The sequence below is a fragment of the Abramis brama genome (assembly GCF_963993115.1).
Source record: "Abramis brama genome assembly, chromosome: 4".
NCBI classification, from domain to species: domain Eukaryota; kingdom Metazoa; phylum Chordata; class Actinopteri; order Cypriniformes; family Leuciscidae; genus Abramis; species Abramis brama.
Genome location: NC_139966.1, coordinates 20132717 through 20149088, shown reverse-complemented (window position 1 = coordinate 20149088; position 16372 = coordinate 20132717). Strand labels below are relative to the sequence as shown.

The window sequence follows — 16372 nt, the reverse complement described above, 5'->3', positions numbered from 1 at the left end:
GTACCTGCTTTTTTTGTGGAAACCAAAACTTTTGATTGTGAGAGAGCCATGTGTTAAAAGTCAGATGGCACTTAAGCTACTTTATGATTTGCCCTATGTCTGAACAAAAGAAATAAAAGTTAACTATCTATACCATATTGAATTGCATAGCATCATATTTTTGCAATACGTTGAATCGAAATCGAATCGCACCGGATCGTAATAATAGTGAATCGTATTGCATTGCATTGGTAGCTGGCAGCTGCTTATATGTATCATTAATGTATTGTATCGTTGGCTATGCATCGAGATGCGCATCGTATCAGCCTCAGTTATGGAGATGCACATCCCTAATACCTACATAGGAAAAGTAACTACATTTACATACTGTGAATCGTTTTTTTTATTTATCGAGAATCGTTTTTGAATCGAAAATCGCAATTGTATCGAATTATGACATTTTCTTAATCTTACACCCCTAATATAAACATACATATAGTACTTTGGAGACCAATTGTGTTGAAATAACATTGAGACAAAGGAGGTAGAGGACGAATACTCACTTCTCTTGGTAGCTGTTCCGATGAATGACGGATCCTGGCCACAGAAAGATAAAAGAGAGAGGTAAAAGGGGGGAATAAATTAGCATGGGTCACATTTCATCTGTTTTGTCTGGTATCTAAAACTTATGTCTGATAGAAAAATGTGCATCACCAAAAGAAGGAACATGTAGATTAACACAGTGGATCTGTCCAAATGGTAATCGTTTTAATAACGTTGTCATCTGAACAAAGAAAGAACTCTTCCGTTTTTAGTACATTGTTGTTGAGTAAAAGTTCCTTAAGTTTGTGTGTTCTTGACGTCTTTTCTTTTAACCCTGCAGGTAGTTACATTAACGCATCTATTAATAAAAGTTTTACCTATGGAACTTCGGTATGATGAAAATGTGTGTAATATAGCAAACCCAAACAAATGTTAAATGGAACTCTTCCACCATATCTAGTTTTAAAATGAATCACAGGAACTTGCCATCCTAGGTCACATTACCATAAATATAATATAAAATTACTATAAGATAAAATTACTTCAGTTAATTTACCATCGCATGCATGTCCCCCTTTGCTAACCCTTTTGTGGAAGGGCTCTTTGTGAAGGGATTTAGATGTTTGCTTGGAACACCCCTTTAATTGTACATTTATTAAATCACATGTAAGGTTTATAAATAATACTAGGTAAAGGAGAGCAAACTGATTCCCCCTTCATTTTATCTACCTTATGCCGACCGAAAGGTATATGATTTTCTTTCTTCAGATGAAAACACATATTTTAGAAAAAATAAACTAGACTTTTAGAAATATTATCCATCTCTTGTGTTTGTGTGTCAAATAATGCAAGTGAATAGACACCAAAATGCTGAAGGTCGAAAAAGTCCAAGAGCATTGCTCACATGATAAGTGCAGAAAACATCTTGTGTGAACAACACAGCAAGCTGTGAGTAGGCTGTATGAAGTTTCTGGCATATGCACTTGCATTATATTGGCTTAGAATAATGGATAATTAAAAAATATATATTTGTGGAAAGAAAGTCAGATTTTTAATTTCGGAGTGCATTGTGCCTTTAAAATTGACTGCGGATTTAGATACTGGGTAACACTTTATTTCAATAGTCCACTTTAGACATTCTACTAACTATAAGTAACTTTGCAACTACGTGTCAACTATCTGTCATTAGAGTATTAGTAGACTGTCTGCTTAATATTTGCTAACACTCTGTTTTGTTGGTCCCCTAACAGACATTCTACTGACTATAAGTTACTTGGCAACTACAACTCAACTTATTCTCCTAACCCATTTCCTAACATCTAAACTTAACCTACCAGTCTATTGACTGTCTACTACAGCCTACTAATACTCTAATGAGAGTTAGTTGACATGTAGTTGAAAAGTTATAGTTAGTAAAATTTCTAAAGTGGACTATCGAAATAAAGTGTAACCAGACACTGCAGTGGATACTTACTAGTGATGGACTTGTTTCTCTGTTGGTGCCTATTCTGCTCCGTAAGTCCAATGCTTGATCTAAAAATTTTTTTTTTTTTTAAAAGAGTGTTAATAGGATTATTGATCGGGTAACATAGGACCATTTTTTTAATGTTCCATAAGTGTTATATAAATCTGGAGAACCCTTACTAAAAATTAACACTGTTTTGCGACACTAACCAAATGGTAATAAATTATTGTAATACGTAAAATAGGAAAGAGGCCGCACTATGCATAAACTTTTATTTGCAAAAACACGTTTCGGCGTGTGCCTTCATCAGTTTGCACGCGCCGAAACGCATTTTTGCAAATATAAGTTTATGCATAGTGTGGCCTCTTTCCTATTTTACGTATTACAATTATCCAGGCCAGCACTCTAAAACTTTATTAATATATGCAGTGAAGCCTGCTCCTATACTTACTTAATAAATTGTTGTATTAAATCCACCATAAAAACATGGTTTCTACACTATAATAAATAAAACATGGTTAATTTAGCAAATGTCCTTAAATGATTAGTTCACCTCAAAGTTGAAAATTGTGTCATCATTTACTCACCCAAGTTGATTTAAACCTGTATGAATTTCTTTCTTCTGCTGTACACAAAGAAAGATATTTTGAAGAATGTCGGTAAACAGACAGACTTGGGTCCCATTGACTTCCATAGTAGGAAAAAAAAATACTATGGAAGTCAATGGGACCCAAGTTACAGACATTCTTCAAAATATCTTTCTTTGTGTTCAGCAGAAGAAAGAAAGAAAGAAATTCATACAGATTTGAAACAACTTGAGGGTGAGTAAATGATGACACAATTTTTAACTTTGAGGTAAACTAATCCTTTAAAAGAACAGCTCATCCAAAAAAAAAAAAAAAAAAAATAGAGTTAGCTTACTCACCCTGGTGTTGAAATTTTATGAGTTTAATTTTTAAAATTTTAAATTTTATCAATTTCTTGTGTAGAACCATAATTAAGATATCTTGAAAAATGCCTTTTATTTTTGTCATACAATGAATATAGGCCTAGTTGTTTTATTCCCAAAATTCTTGTGTTTCACAAAAGTAAGTTATAGAGGTTTGAAAAAAATACTTTCATTTTGAAAGACATTTATTTTTGGGTCAGCTAGGCCTGTAAACTCAAGAAGATAAAGCTTGTCTGGAGGGTTTGAACCAGTGCATTTGAGCAGAGTTTACATGTTCTGCCTCTATTTCACGTGTATTTTATGACAATACTCACCGCATCTGAACATCGTGTGGCTGGATAATATTTATTCCCAAAATGCCTGGATCATGAAGGAAACACACACATACACATCAATATTAGTTATTTGTTTTACTTACTAACGGAGACATTTGCAAAAGCTTGCAAAATTGACTCACCAGCTCCAAAACATATTATTACGACTCGTTAATTTAACTGATCGGTTAGCCATCCCGCGATCAACAATATTCAAAAGCCTAGTTTGGAGATTCTTATAGTAAGACTGTGACAGTTCCTTTCTGTCTAAGATACAATATTCTCAGTTCACTCGTTGTAAAGCATTTATTTTTTATCATAAAGTTAGACAAGTTAACGTTACACATCCTAGCAGCACATAACATTAATACATTGGGAATACCGTATGCACTAATAATATTGCTCTAATCGCGTTTAGATTCTCACTTTAATACACTATATCTTGATGTAGCAGAATTTGTATAAAATAAAGTTATTTACCTTCCGTAGATTGCAATATGTCCGTTGTTAAAATTCTTTGTCCATTTCCTTGTTTGTTCTTCATTTACACCCAGCAACACCCAGCAACTCGCTCAAAACATTTAGCAGTCCGATGTAAAGTAATCCATGTTTTAAACGATGTAAAACCCACAGAATAGGCTAATATTGAAGATCCCGCGCAGCAGCAAAGCAAACACCGACTCGCTCAACTGACGTTTATTCAAACTTGACTCATAAAGGCGCGCTTAGTTGTCATTGGCTAGATTCCTGGATGACAGTCAGAATAAACAGAGAATAACCAATCATGCTCAAAACAGCTAGGAGAGACAGCCAATAGTGTGGCAACATTGCAATTACAGGAAAATATGAATATATATATATATATATATATATATATATATATGTTTTTTTCATTGCAGTGCATGATTAAAAATTAAAGATTAAAAATTAAAGATTAAAAATACTGTAAGAACTTACAGTAACTGACCATATATAATATGTATTTACCACTGTTCTTATAAAGCGCAATTTAATAGAGCAAACAGTGTATTAAACAGAGCAAACACTGCATATATTCATATACAATTCTGTAAGATCTATATGAAAATCTAATGAATTGGTATCATGGTGGTGACAGTTACATTCATGTGACCCATAATGACCCTTTTACACTTTCACAAATTCTTGACCTTTCCTTTAGAAACACTCTTATGCCTAATAATGTCAACATCCTTTTTCACCCTGTGTGGCACTGGTACACAACCTGTTGGTTTAGAGTTAATCCTCTGTCCAACGCAACACTTTGGTAACATTGGCATAATTATATACAAGTTACAACATAATACCCCGGGTTTCACACTTTCACAGGCAAGACTTAAGCCTGTAGTCCCAGACTAAAATGCATGTTTGAGCAGTATTACCTGAAAGCAACTGACATATCTTATGGCAGTGCCATTGTTTTGTCTCAAGATGCACACCAGTAATGTTTTTTTTTTTCTAAGGCACATTTTTAAAAGCTATAATTAAATACCCAAATTGAACTAAGGACAAATCCTGGCTTTATCTAAACCCTGTCTGTGAAACCGGGTCTGGGTTAGAAATTAAGGGTTAAGGTTAACCCTAACCCTAACCTTAAGACTTGCCTACAGACTTTTATTTAACAGCTTGGTGTTAACTGCAGTGGTTAGGCCTTTAGCATTGATAAAGGACAAAAATCTTCTCACTGTGACAGTCTGTTTAGTAAAGATTGTTTGTATGGATTGTCCCTAAACTAGAGCTATTGATGCATTCAAAACATACCTGTATCATAAAGATCGTATTTACAAATTGAACATACATGAACGCCGCCACAATGATGAAAATATGAGTAGGAAGCTTGGGATTTTCTTTTAGCCCGATCTTGAAGAGTTATGAGTGTGTCAGTGAGAAACATGTAATACCACAATACTTTGGTATTTAGCAGTTACATTGTCAGGCTTTTCTATTTACGATGAAGTAAGCTAATGCCTGCACAAAATATGACAGTAGTATTACAATATAACATGTAATGATACATTTTACAGTGGCTTCATAAATTAATTTCAACATAAATAGTAAAATAGTAAAACCTCATGAATACAAACTTCCCAGGAGGACTTAAAAGCATCATGTGTGCATCATGAACCCTGTTGGTGTCTGACCAGCAAGATCAATTTAACAGTTAATGATATAGTCTGTAAATTAACAGTCAGTTAATTAATTTACAGATATTGTTTGTCATTTTGTTCTGAACTAGTTCTGGCTGTCAGTGGACGTTTAGATTATGGCTGGATTGGACATCATTATTCACGTCATTTATGGACTGTTTCTGGATGTCAACGGACGTCCAGATTATAGTCAGTATGAACGTCTTTTCTGAACTAGTTCTGGCTGTCAGTGGACGTTTAGATTATGGCTGGATTGGACATCTTTATTCACGTCATTTATGGACTGTTTCTGGATGTCAAAGGACGTCCAGATTATAGTCTGTATGAACGTCTTTTCTGAACTAGTTCTGGCTGTCAGTGGACGTTTAGATTATGGCCGGATTGAACATCTTTATTCACGTCATTTATGGACTGTTTCTGGATGTCAAAGGACGTCCAGATTATAGTCTGTATGAACGTCTTTTCTGAACTAGTTCTGACTGTCAGTGGACGTTTAGATTATAGCTGGATTGGACATCTTTATTCACGTCATTTATGGACTGTTTCTGGATGTCAAAGGACGTCCAGATTATAGCCAGTATGAACGTCTTTTCTGAACTAGTTCTGGCTGTCAGTGGACGTTTAGATTATGGCTGGATTGGACATCTTTATTCACGTCATTTATGGACTGTTTCTGGATGTCAACGGACGTTCAGATTATAGCCAGTATGAACGTCTTTTCTGAACTAGTTCTGGCTGTCAGTGGACGTTTAGATTATGGCTGGATTGGACATCTTTATTCACGTCATTTATGGACTGTTTCTGGATGTCAAAGGACGTCCAGATTATAGTCTGTATGAACGTCTTTTCTGAACTAGTTCTGGCTGTCAGTGGACGTTTAGATTATGGCTGGATTGGACATCTTTATTCACGTCATTTATGGACTGTTTCTGGATGTCAACGGACGTCCAGATTATAGCCAGTATGAACGTCTTTTCTGAACTAGTTCTGGCTGTTAGTGGACGTTTAGATTATGGCTGGATTGGACATCTTTATTCACGTCATTTATGGACTGTTTCTGGATGTCAACGGACGTCCAGATTATAGTCTGTATGAACGTCTTTTCTGAACTAGTTCTGACTGTCAGTGGACGTTTAGATTATGGCTGGATTGGACATCTTTATTCACGTCATTTATGGACTGTTTCTGGATGTCAACGGACGTCCAGATTATAGCCAGTATGAACGTCTTTTCTGAACTAGTTCTGGCTGTCAGTGGACGTTTAGATTATGGCTGGATTGGACATCTTTATTCACGTCATTTATGGACTGTTTCTGGATGTCAACGGACGTCCAGATTATAGTCAGTATGAACGTCTTTTCTGAACTAGTTCTGGCTGTCAGTGGACGTTTAGATTATGGCTGGATTGGACATCTTTATTCACGTCATTTATGGACTGTTTCTGGATGTCAACGGACGTCCAGATTATAGCCAGTATGAACGTCTTTTCTGAACTAGTTCTGGCTGTCAGTAGACGTTTAGATTATGGCCAGATTGGACAAAATTACTCAGTGTCATTAATCGACTAATTCTGGCTGTCAATGGACGTTCAGATCATGGCCTGGACGGGCGGACTTGATATCAACCTGTTTTGTACGTCCACAGACGTCGCTTGCTCAGTGGGGAGTGATTCCTTCAGAGTGAACACGGTGAATCTGACTGCAGTAGATGTGAAAGATATGAATAAAAGTGAAGTTAATTCGGCCAGCGCTCATACCTGTATTTATTTCCTGTTTTCGGTCGAAGTCCATAGTAGTCGATTGTCGAGTTCACCGCGTGATCATAGGTAACTAAGGAACAGTGGAGAACTGCTCAATGTTAAAATTGACCGGAGTTCTCCTTTAATAATACAGACATAACCCAAAGCAGAGGAATCATGTTTTGAACAGATCCGAGAAGTTCAGAACATCTCTGAATGTCTTAAACTGAGTTTAGAGTTGAAAGTCTAGTTTTGCTCGTATCATCCAGACATGTTTCAGCGAGTCTCATTGTGTCTCATATTTCCTCTCTCTTCTCTGTGTATCATTGTCTGTTTCTCTTTATTTCACTGACAGAAGTTCAGCTGTGTTATTAATGTAATGAAGAGACAATAAGAGACTCTAGAACATCTCACTGTTACTGATTTATCATGCAGCTCAAAGCATTATGGGTAGAATCTCTCATCAGTCTATTCTCATTCATCAACACAGTTTCACTGATGATCCAGTATAATAAACCCCAATCCCAGGATAGAGCGGCTGAGTGAATGTGGTCTGGACTGTGTGGATGAGAATCATTGTGTCAGAGACGCTGTAGAAGGACAGAGTTCCTGCACTGTGATCCACATACACTCCTATTCTACTGTGATCCACATACACTCCTGTTCTCCTGCTGATGGACTCTACAGGGAGGTCAGTCTTTATCTTGTTGTGTCTGAATGAGTAACTGGAGGGAGAGCAGAACAAACTCCAGGACTGATCATTATATCCAAACAAACACTCATAATCCGATCCTTTCCTCCTGATGCTCTTATATGACACTGATATAAACACACCAACCCCACTCCACTCAATCTCCCAGTAACAGCGTCCACACACACTCTCTTTACACAACACCTGAGGACACACATCAAATCTGTCTGGATGATCAGGATACTCTGTGTCAGTGACAGTAATCACTCTGTTCTCCTCAGACAGACGGAGGTATTCATTCACTGTGTTCAGATCCAGAGTGAACTGATGAGAATCTGATGGAGAGAAAACACATCAGTGAATTACAGAAACTTTCTATCTTGAGTCTTCATTTCAGATCTGACTAGTTCATTTAGGATTGTAAGCAACCAATCATAATAAATTACTAAAGAAATATCATTCTGTAACAGCTTTTGTCCTGAATGGGGTTCTGACTGAAATCGCCATGGTTACCAAACAGAAAAGATAGGATTCTTATGTTCAAATATTTCTGTAATCAGGAATTATGAAACTCTCTGATCTTTTACAGTTTTCAGTTTTACAGTTCTCTTACGAGAGGTTCTCTCGTACTGCGTAATATCTTACGCTATCGGGAAATCTCTTTTCTGCGAGATACTGAAGCCAAAAATTATCCTTAATTTTGGAATAATGTAAAACGCGTTGCGGCAGCATGCAGACATAGGCAAGACAACTCTCGTGCCTATTGGCTGCCCTGCGGCAACTGCAGCAGCCTATCGAAAGGCCCCATCGTGACGCCAGCTCCAATGGACTGCGTCACGTCCCACCGAAACGGGCGTGGCCTTGGGCTATAAATATAGCTTTGAGAGGCTGGTTTTGCTGATTTTTCATCTCTTCAGCGGAGCTCACGCATCGCTGGATCCTGAGGGAAAGAAACCACGCCGTCAGCCTTGTCAAAAAGCCTTGTCAGCGGGACGAGCCATTGCATCTGAAGCCGCTGGCCGCGCCGCCTTCAGTCACCGTTCCTGCTGCGCTATCCGGCGCATTATATTCTTTTCACTGCTAGTGTGTGTTCGCGCCGCGACTCACACTCTCTCTACTAAAAGAGCCGAGCGTCTTTTTCAAGATGTCTCGTACTTTCTGTGGCTCGTGCCGAGCCCCACTCAGCGATGGGGACCGCCATGTCATCTGCGTTTCCTGCCTGGGTAAGGATCATGCAGCTCTCTTGGTCCGTTCGGACAACATGTCAGTGGTGGCCTATATAAATCGCCAGGGAGGTATCAGGTCCCGAAACCTTTACAGGCTGACGGTCTGCCTCCTGGTCTGGGCTCAGCACAATCTGCGCTCGTTGAGAGCAGCGCACGTGCCTGGCCACCTGAATGTGGGACCAGACAGACTGTCCAGGAACAATGTTCCGGCAGGAGCTTGGTCTCTACACTAGGGTTGTAACGGTATACCGGTATGGCGGTTTATTGCGATATTGACATGTACGATTATCATATCGTGCACATTTGCTTATCCGCGGTTTTGAAAAAAAAAAAAAAAAAAAATGAAACCAGATTTCACCCGCGCTGCCGCATATAGGCCTATGCAACTTCTTTCAGCTTGACTGCTTACACTCCACCCATACCTGTACAGCGCTGAAAATGTCCGAGACGCTGCGAATCTCTATCCTCCGCCGAAAAAAAACCCAATTAAAATCTGCAGTATGGGAATATTTTCCGAAAAACGATCGTGGGGTTGTCCTTTAAGATGGATATCCAGTTTGCAAGAGATGTGGACGAAGAGTGGCGGCAAAAGGAGGAAACACGTCGAACATGTTCTCCCATATTCGGGAACACCATCCCTCCGTGAAGATAAAGGTAATTCCATTTATAAGTTAAGGCCATATTTCTGTCATGCAGAGGGAATCCCGGAATCCAGTATTGTAATTGTAAACAATTACAGTACAATACAGATGCCACGTAAAATGTGCGATTTGATAGATGGATGAATAAATAAAAATATAGCTGTGCAGTAAATCAAATCGCGATGTGCGTGTCTGTGAATATATAGCGCAAAAAGACTGGTGTGCGACCCCCTTAATTCTATATTTAGCGTGTCTCTGTATGAATGAGCAGCGCCGTTTCGTCTAGTAGATCTAGTACACACTCAAGTACGCATGATGCTCATCATGGTTTTTAAAGCGTCTGCTGTCTCACTCACTATGTATGTGAAGACGTGAACACATGAACATATCCAGAGCTACTCTGAGAGAACACTTAATGAGCATTTTATATTTTTTTCTAAAAGAATAATCATCAAATACACTGACTGAAACTCATAGGTGTTCAGTACAACCTGTCAAAAAAAGTTTGGTTTAGCCTGAAGAAATAATGACTGAAATATATTACTATCGTGTATAGTTTTTTGTCCATGTTTTAATTTAGTAAACCTCTCAAACAAAAGTTGTTACATTTGATCTGATTGCATTTTCATAAACCATGTTCAACCAAAAACCATATCTGTTTTCATTCATTTAAGGGTCATTGTAGCTGATGATTTTTGATGATTGAGAGTTTAATATCGTATACCGTGAAACCGTGGTATTTTCTGAGACGATTATCATACCGTGAAAATCTCATACCGTTACAACCCTACTCTACACCCGCAGACAGTCCAGCTGCTGTGGGAGACATTCGGCAGAGCGGAAGTAGACCTGTTTACATCTCAAGAAAACGCTCACTGTCTGGAGTTTTTCTCCAAGAGCAGGGATGCGCTGGCCCACATCTGGCCCCACTGCCCGCTCTATGCTTTACCCCCGTCGCACTCCTACCTCAGGTGTTAGAGCGGATCAGGGAAAACGGATGCTCAGTGCTACTAGTGGCTCCGTTCTGGAAGAACCAGGCTTGGTTCCCAGTTCTGTTGCAGCTGACAAGCGCTGCCCCATGGCCAATACCAGTGAGGAGGGACCTCCTCTCTCAGGCCAAGGGCTCGATCTGGCATCCTCGCCCGGAGCTTTGGTCCCTACATGCGTGAGCCATCAAAGGGTACCCGCTAACCTCCCGGAGGGAGTGTTAAACACGATCATGCAGGCTAGGGCCCCCTCTACTAGACGGCTCTATTCCTCAAAATGGTCTGTGTTCTCTAGCTGGTGCACAGCCCGTGGCTTTTCACCCCCAAATTGTGGGGTGACGGAGGTTCTCTCCTTCCTGCAAGAGCTACTGGATGAGGGCAGAACCCCATCCACGCTCAAGGTTTACGTGGCGGCTATAGCAGCGTTTACTAAATCGACGCTTGGCCAGTCACTTGGAAGGAACGATCTGGTCATTCGCTTCCTTAGAGCAGTGGTTCTCAAAGTGGGGTCCGTGGAAAGTTCGCTATAAAATATAAACAATTAAAATTAAACAGGCGCATTGTGTTCATCAGCACTCCCCTCGCTTTAACTTTGGGCCAATAGAAACTCTGTTGTATTACGTCAATCTGTCAAAGTCGTTATTTCGACATAATATCTCGTAATTTCGCCATAATAAGGGGACATTCTTATCTGCATTAAGCCATATTAAGCGTTCTTATAATGGTTTTCTATGGGAGGAAAATGCTTAACGTGTATGCATTTGTTGTGTTGAACGTTGCGTTCATATTCTGGGCTCATCTGATTTACATAGCCTACTTTGTTATGATTTTAGTATCATAATGATTAATAAATGCACGCACAATTATCCGTGAACTTGATTTGATCAAATGCCTTTCAACTTGTTTGTGAAAAATTCAGAATTAAATGAATGTGCAGCAATTTGCAGAGAGTCTGTAGGCCTACTATACTGTTGTAGCCATTAAATAAGCGCATTTAGTTTCATATTTGTTCAAATATTATGATGTTATTTTGTTTCGTTTATGTTGATTTATGAAAAGTGCAACAGCACGAGTAAGATAGAATGCGCAATATATCGAGAGACGTGGAGCGGGTTATATGATTTTGACCACTTCATTAAGTTTTGTTTTGTAGAAAGCCTTTCTTTAAAGTGAATTTCGTTTTGTATAAATTGTATCTTAATTTTAATACATTTTTCATCAACCAATTGATTGTTTTTAATGAATAAGATGCAAATATAACAGACAATAATCATGGAGGCGCCCGCGCGGTCACTTGCACTGCACGTGAACTGGAGCGCATCTCATCCTAACTTAACGAAACTCAGCGTATGCCTCACACAGACATGAGAAATACATCAAATACACAAAGCTTGAAATGTCTTTAAACGAAATAATTCAAAACGAAAAGAAAAAGGCTACTCTCTGATTATGTAATCCATGATGTGCATTTCTCTCTATAGGCGCGTTCACTACGAATATGGTGATCGTCAACTTCATCTTTGCAGCCGACACTGTAATAAAAATCAATGCACGCGCCACCGGATTTACAAACACACATCTTGCTTGTTGTACGCACACATATTATAACATTACTATTAATTAATACATCTTTTAGAATATTTGATTGAATGCTGAATGTTGCGCTTGTTCAATTTAATAAAATTGAAACTTTAATTGTGATCACTAAAATAATTGAATATTAAATATTTAGTGGCCAAGTTTAGCTCATTTATTAATAGTATATATATATATATATATATATATATATATATATATATATATAATTGCGCAGCCCCCCCCCCCCCCCCCCGTCAATGATCTAGCACCCCCTCAGCACATGCGTTAACAATTTTGCCGGGGCTTCAGCCCCGAATGTTTTGAGTGTAGCCCTGAATGTTTTTTGAAAAGTTGACTGACAAAAATGAAACTGGACAATAGCCTATGTAAACCCCCGAAATCATAAGTCGCCTTATTTCATTGTGCTTTGGCTTTGCTGCTGCTTTGCTGCCATATGTCAGTAAAGCTTTCCTGTCGTATCAGCCGTGTGCTCGCACCGCGCACTCTTCAATATCAAGCACAAATGCAGCGCGCCCTGTATCACGCAAAAGAAACTAAGAGCATGTACGTCATGTTCTGTCGTCAATTAAGTATTGAAATAACCAAAAGGGAGATTAAAACTGCGTAATTTTTCATTATTAATATTCTAACATTTTATCAATATTGCAAAGTCATCAAAACTGACTCGTGTCATAAAAAAAATATTTTGTGACCAAAAATGTGAAAAATACATCTAGCCTAAATGATCGTTCTTGACATTCTTTTCACTATAAGCAACCCAATTTGTCTAGATCTGTAATATTATTTCCTTTGTATAATGAGCTTGTCTTTGTTTTAAATTATATTGTATTTTTATTGTGAGTGTGTTGGAACTGCTGCACAGTCGTGTGATTTAGTCAGCTTGATTAACATTATTACAATGTATTCCTATTTAACACAGATGTTCTTTGCTAATTACATAATTACAGAAACTATAAGCAAAATATAAGTATAGATATATATTTATAAAATAAACAAACAAAAGATTGCACTGGTGTTTGATTGAAATGTAACATCTATATGCAAAATAATCCTTGAAAGATTTCTCATTTAAGGCCATTCCTGTTTGGAATATGTGATTGTGTATTGTCAACAAGCAGAAACATTCTCAATTTCCATTTTGTAGTGTGGACCATTCATTTCAACATTTATTCTCATTCTCATGTTTAAGAATCTGTTATCTGCTTGATAATTTATGCTGCTGCCCACTGACATGCTTTTAAAGCTATTGTTATCCAGTTTTTGGGGGCCTTCAAACACCTTAAAATGCACATATGTAGCTCAGAGAAATCAAAATTTTCTCGGGGGAGCATGCCCCCCAACCCCCCTAACTACCTCACATTTGAATACGCGCGTCTGTGGGGTAATGTGGGCTGGTGTGGCTGTCCCCTGTATATAGACCTACAATATACATTATTATCTGTATCGAATAATGTTATCTTGTAACCCACCCCCAGCCCCTAATGTTTCAGGCTCAGCCCCTGATGTTTTTAAAACCTAGAAACGCCCCTGCCCCTATCCCATCTTTCTCTTTAGCTATTTAGCTATTACATTTAGCTATTACATTTGTGTTGCGGTTATGAGGGGGTCCTTGGAATTTTTTCTGCCCTATGAGGGGTCCCTATCTCCAGATAGTTTGAGAACCCCTGCCTTAGAGGATCTAAGAGTTTAAATCCTCCCAGACCTCCCTCAGTTCCCATGTGGGACCTTTCTACGGTCTTGGAGGCCATGAAAGGTGCCCCTTTCGAGCCAATCCAATCAATATATATCAAACACTTGTCTTTCAAGACAGTGTTTCTTCTGGCTCTCACTTCAGTAAAGCGTATAGGGGACTTACAAGCGCTCTCAGTGAGTGTATGTATGGAGTTTGGGCCAAATGACTCGAAAGTCATACTCAAACCGAGGCACGGGTACGTTCTTAAATCCCTCAACACACCGTTCAGGGCTCATGTGATTTCCCTGTCTGCCCTGCCGGTCTCTAACGAGGAGAAGGAAGCCAGCTTCCTTAGCCCAGTCAGGGCATTAAGGGCTTATGTGTCTCGCTCGTCTGTCTTCAGACAGACAGAGTAGCTCTTTGTCTTGTTTAACGGACGTTCTAAGGGACTAGCTGTGTCGAAACAGAGCCTATCCAGATGGATAGTTGATGCTATAGCGCTAGCTTACGCCTCTAAGGGCTTGCAGTGCCCGTTATGTGTCAGAGCGCACTCCACAAGAGGCATGGCCTCGTCGTGGGCTTGGTCTAGTGGGATTGCCTTGCCATCTGTATGGCGGCAGGTTGGGCCTCCCCGTCTACATTTATAAGGTTTTATAACCTAGAGGTTCCCGCTTTGCAGGCTAAGCTGCTTTCGATCTAATAAATCGGTATTGTCTGCCCCGATGCTTTCGGCCCAGAATACTGAAACTGCTTGAGCAAACGCTCGCTGATCGATCACGCAGCTCTATGGGCAGTGTGTAAGACCCATAATATTCATCAGACCAGGCCGAGATTGTTCGCCCTGGCTGTGTGGAACACTATCAATATAATTGCTTCTGATAGGATGCTATTTATAACAGGAATGATGCTATTCTAGCCCCTCTTCCTGGACTCTCTGTGAGTCCCTAATGATCATGTACTATATGAGCCCCGGGCACTTGCCCTTGGGACTTTGGTATTGGATCTCAGCATGCACGGCGTTTTACACTGTGTTCCCCATAGCGTAAAATATTATGCAGTACGAGAGAACCTCTCGTAAGTGAACGTACTTGGTTACTAACGTAACCTCGGTTCTCTCTAGAAGAGGGAACGAATACTGCGTATCTTTGCCATGCCTGCAACACGCTCTGGTTCGCTCCGGTGATGAAAAACCAGCTAAACCAGCCTCTCGAAGCTATATTTATAGCCCAAGGCCACGCCCGTTTCGGTGGGACATGATGCAGTGGGTGTGAAGCGCCCCCATTGGAGCTGGCGTCACGATGGGGCCATTCGATAGGCTGCTGCAGTTGCAGCAGGGCAGCCAATAGGTGCACAAGCTGTCTCGCCTATGTCTGCATGCTGCCGCAACGCGTTTTACATTATTCCAAAATTAAGTATAATTTTTGGCTTCAGTATCTCGCGGAAAAGAGATTTCCCCATAGCGTAAGATATTACGCAGTACTCGTTCCCTCTTCTAGAGAGAACCAAGGTTACGTTAGTAACCGAGTATGTTTTGTTAATTGCTTTGCCACAATTTTCACAAGCATTACATTTTCAAAACTCTTCGTACTAATATCACAACAGACCATCAGAAGTGTGTGTGTGTTTGTGTGTGTTATTAGTGAGTGTGTGAGTGACTGTAAGGGAGAGAGACAGAGAGAGAGAAAGTGTATGTGTGTGTGTGTGTGTGTGTGAATGTGTGTGTGTGTGTAAGAGAGAGAGAGAGAGAGAGAGAGAAAGTGTGTGTGTGAGAGAGACAGAGAGAGAGAAAGAAAGTGTGTGTGTGTGTGTGTGTGTGTGTGTGTGTGTGTGTGTGTGAATGAGTGTGTGTGTGTGTTTGTAAGTTTGTGTATGTGAGTTTGTGTGTGTTATTAGTGAGTGTGTGTGTGACTGAGTGAGTGTAAGTGAGAGACAGAGAGAGAGAAAGTGTGTGTGTGTGTGTGTGTGTGTGTGTGTGTGTGTGTCAGAGAGAATTTGTGTGTGTGTGAGTGTGCATGTGTGTTTGTAAGTGTGTGAATGTGTAGATTTACATTTGTGTAGTCCTGCTGTAATCCAGATCTCTCTTCCATGATCCACACTACGAAACACACATAGTGACAATTAATCAGTAAACACACTCACACACACACACACACTCAAGCACACACACATTCATAAACAAACAAACTCACTTTCACGCGCACACACACAGACATTCTCACTTACACACACACACACATATAGAGAACTTCTTTAACTTCAGTAAACACACAGAAATGCAGTGCAGTGCACATACTTCTGCTCAGCCACGAACATAGACAGTAAAAGAAATGGACACAGCGATCCCATTGGATTCAACAGAGAAAAGTGAAGTCAGTTAGAAGCACTCACTTCCTGATGGCTGAGC

At 39.6% G+C, this 16372-nt stretch overlaps 1 protein-coding gene across 1 annotated transcript in view; it reads right to left on the bottom strand.

The window, feature by feature from the left end:
• Positions 1–7084: 7084 nt before the first annotated feature.
• LOC311081121 (NLR family CARD domain-containing protein 3-like) overlaps positions 7085–16372 on the bottom strand; it is a 31578-nt gene continuing 22290 nt past the window's right edge. Inside the window, exons 7-8 of the mRNA XM_084111528.1 lie at positions 16017–16063; positions 7085–8179 (exon numbers count right to left, since the gene is read on the bottom strand). Coding sequence (XP_083967654.1) covers positions 7635–8179; positions 16017–16063 — 592 coding nt within the window. The 3' untranslated portion in view covers positions 7085–7634. The remainder of the gene's footprint in view (positions 8180–16016; positions 16064–16372) is intronic.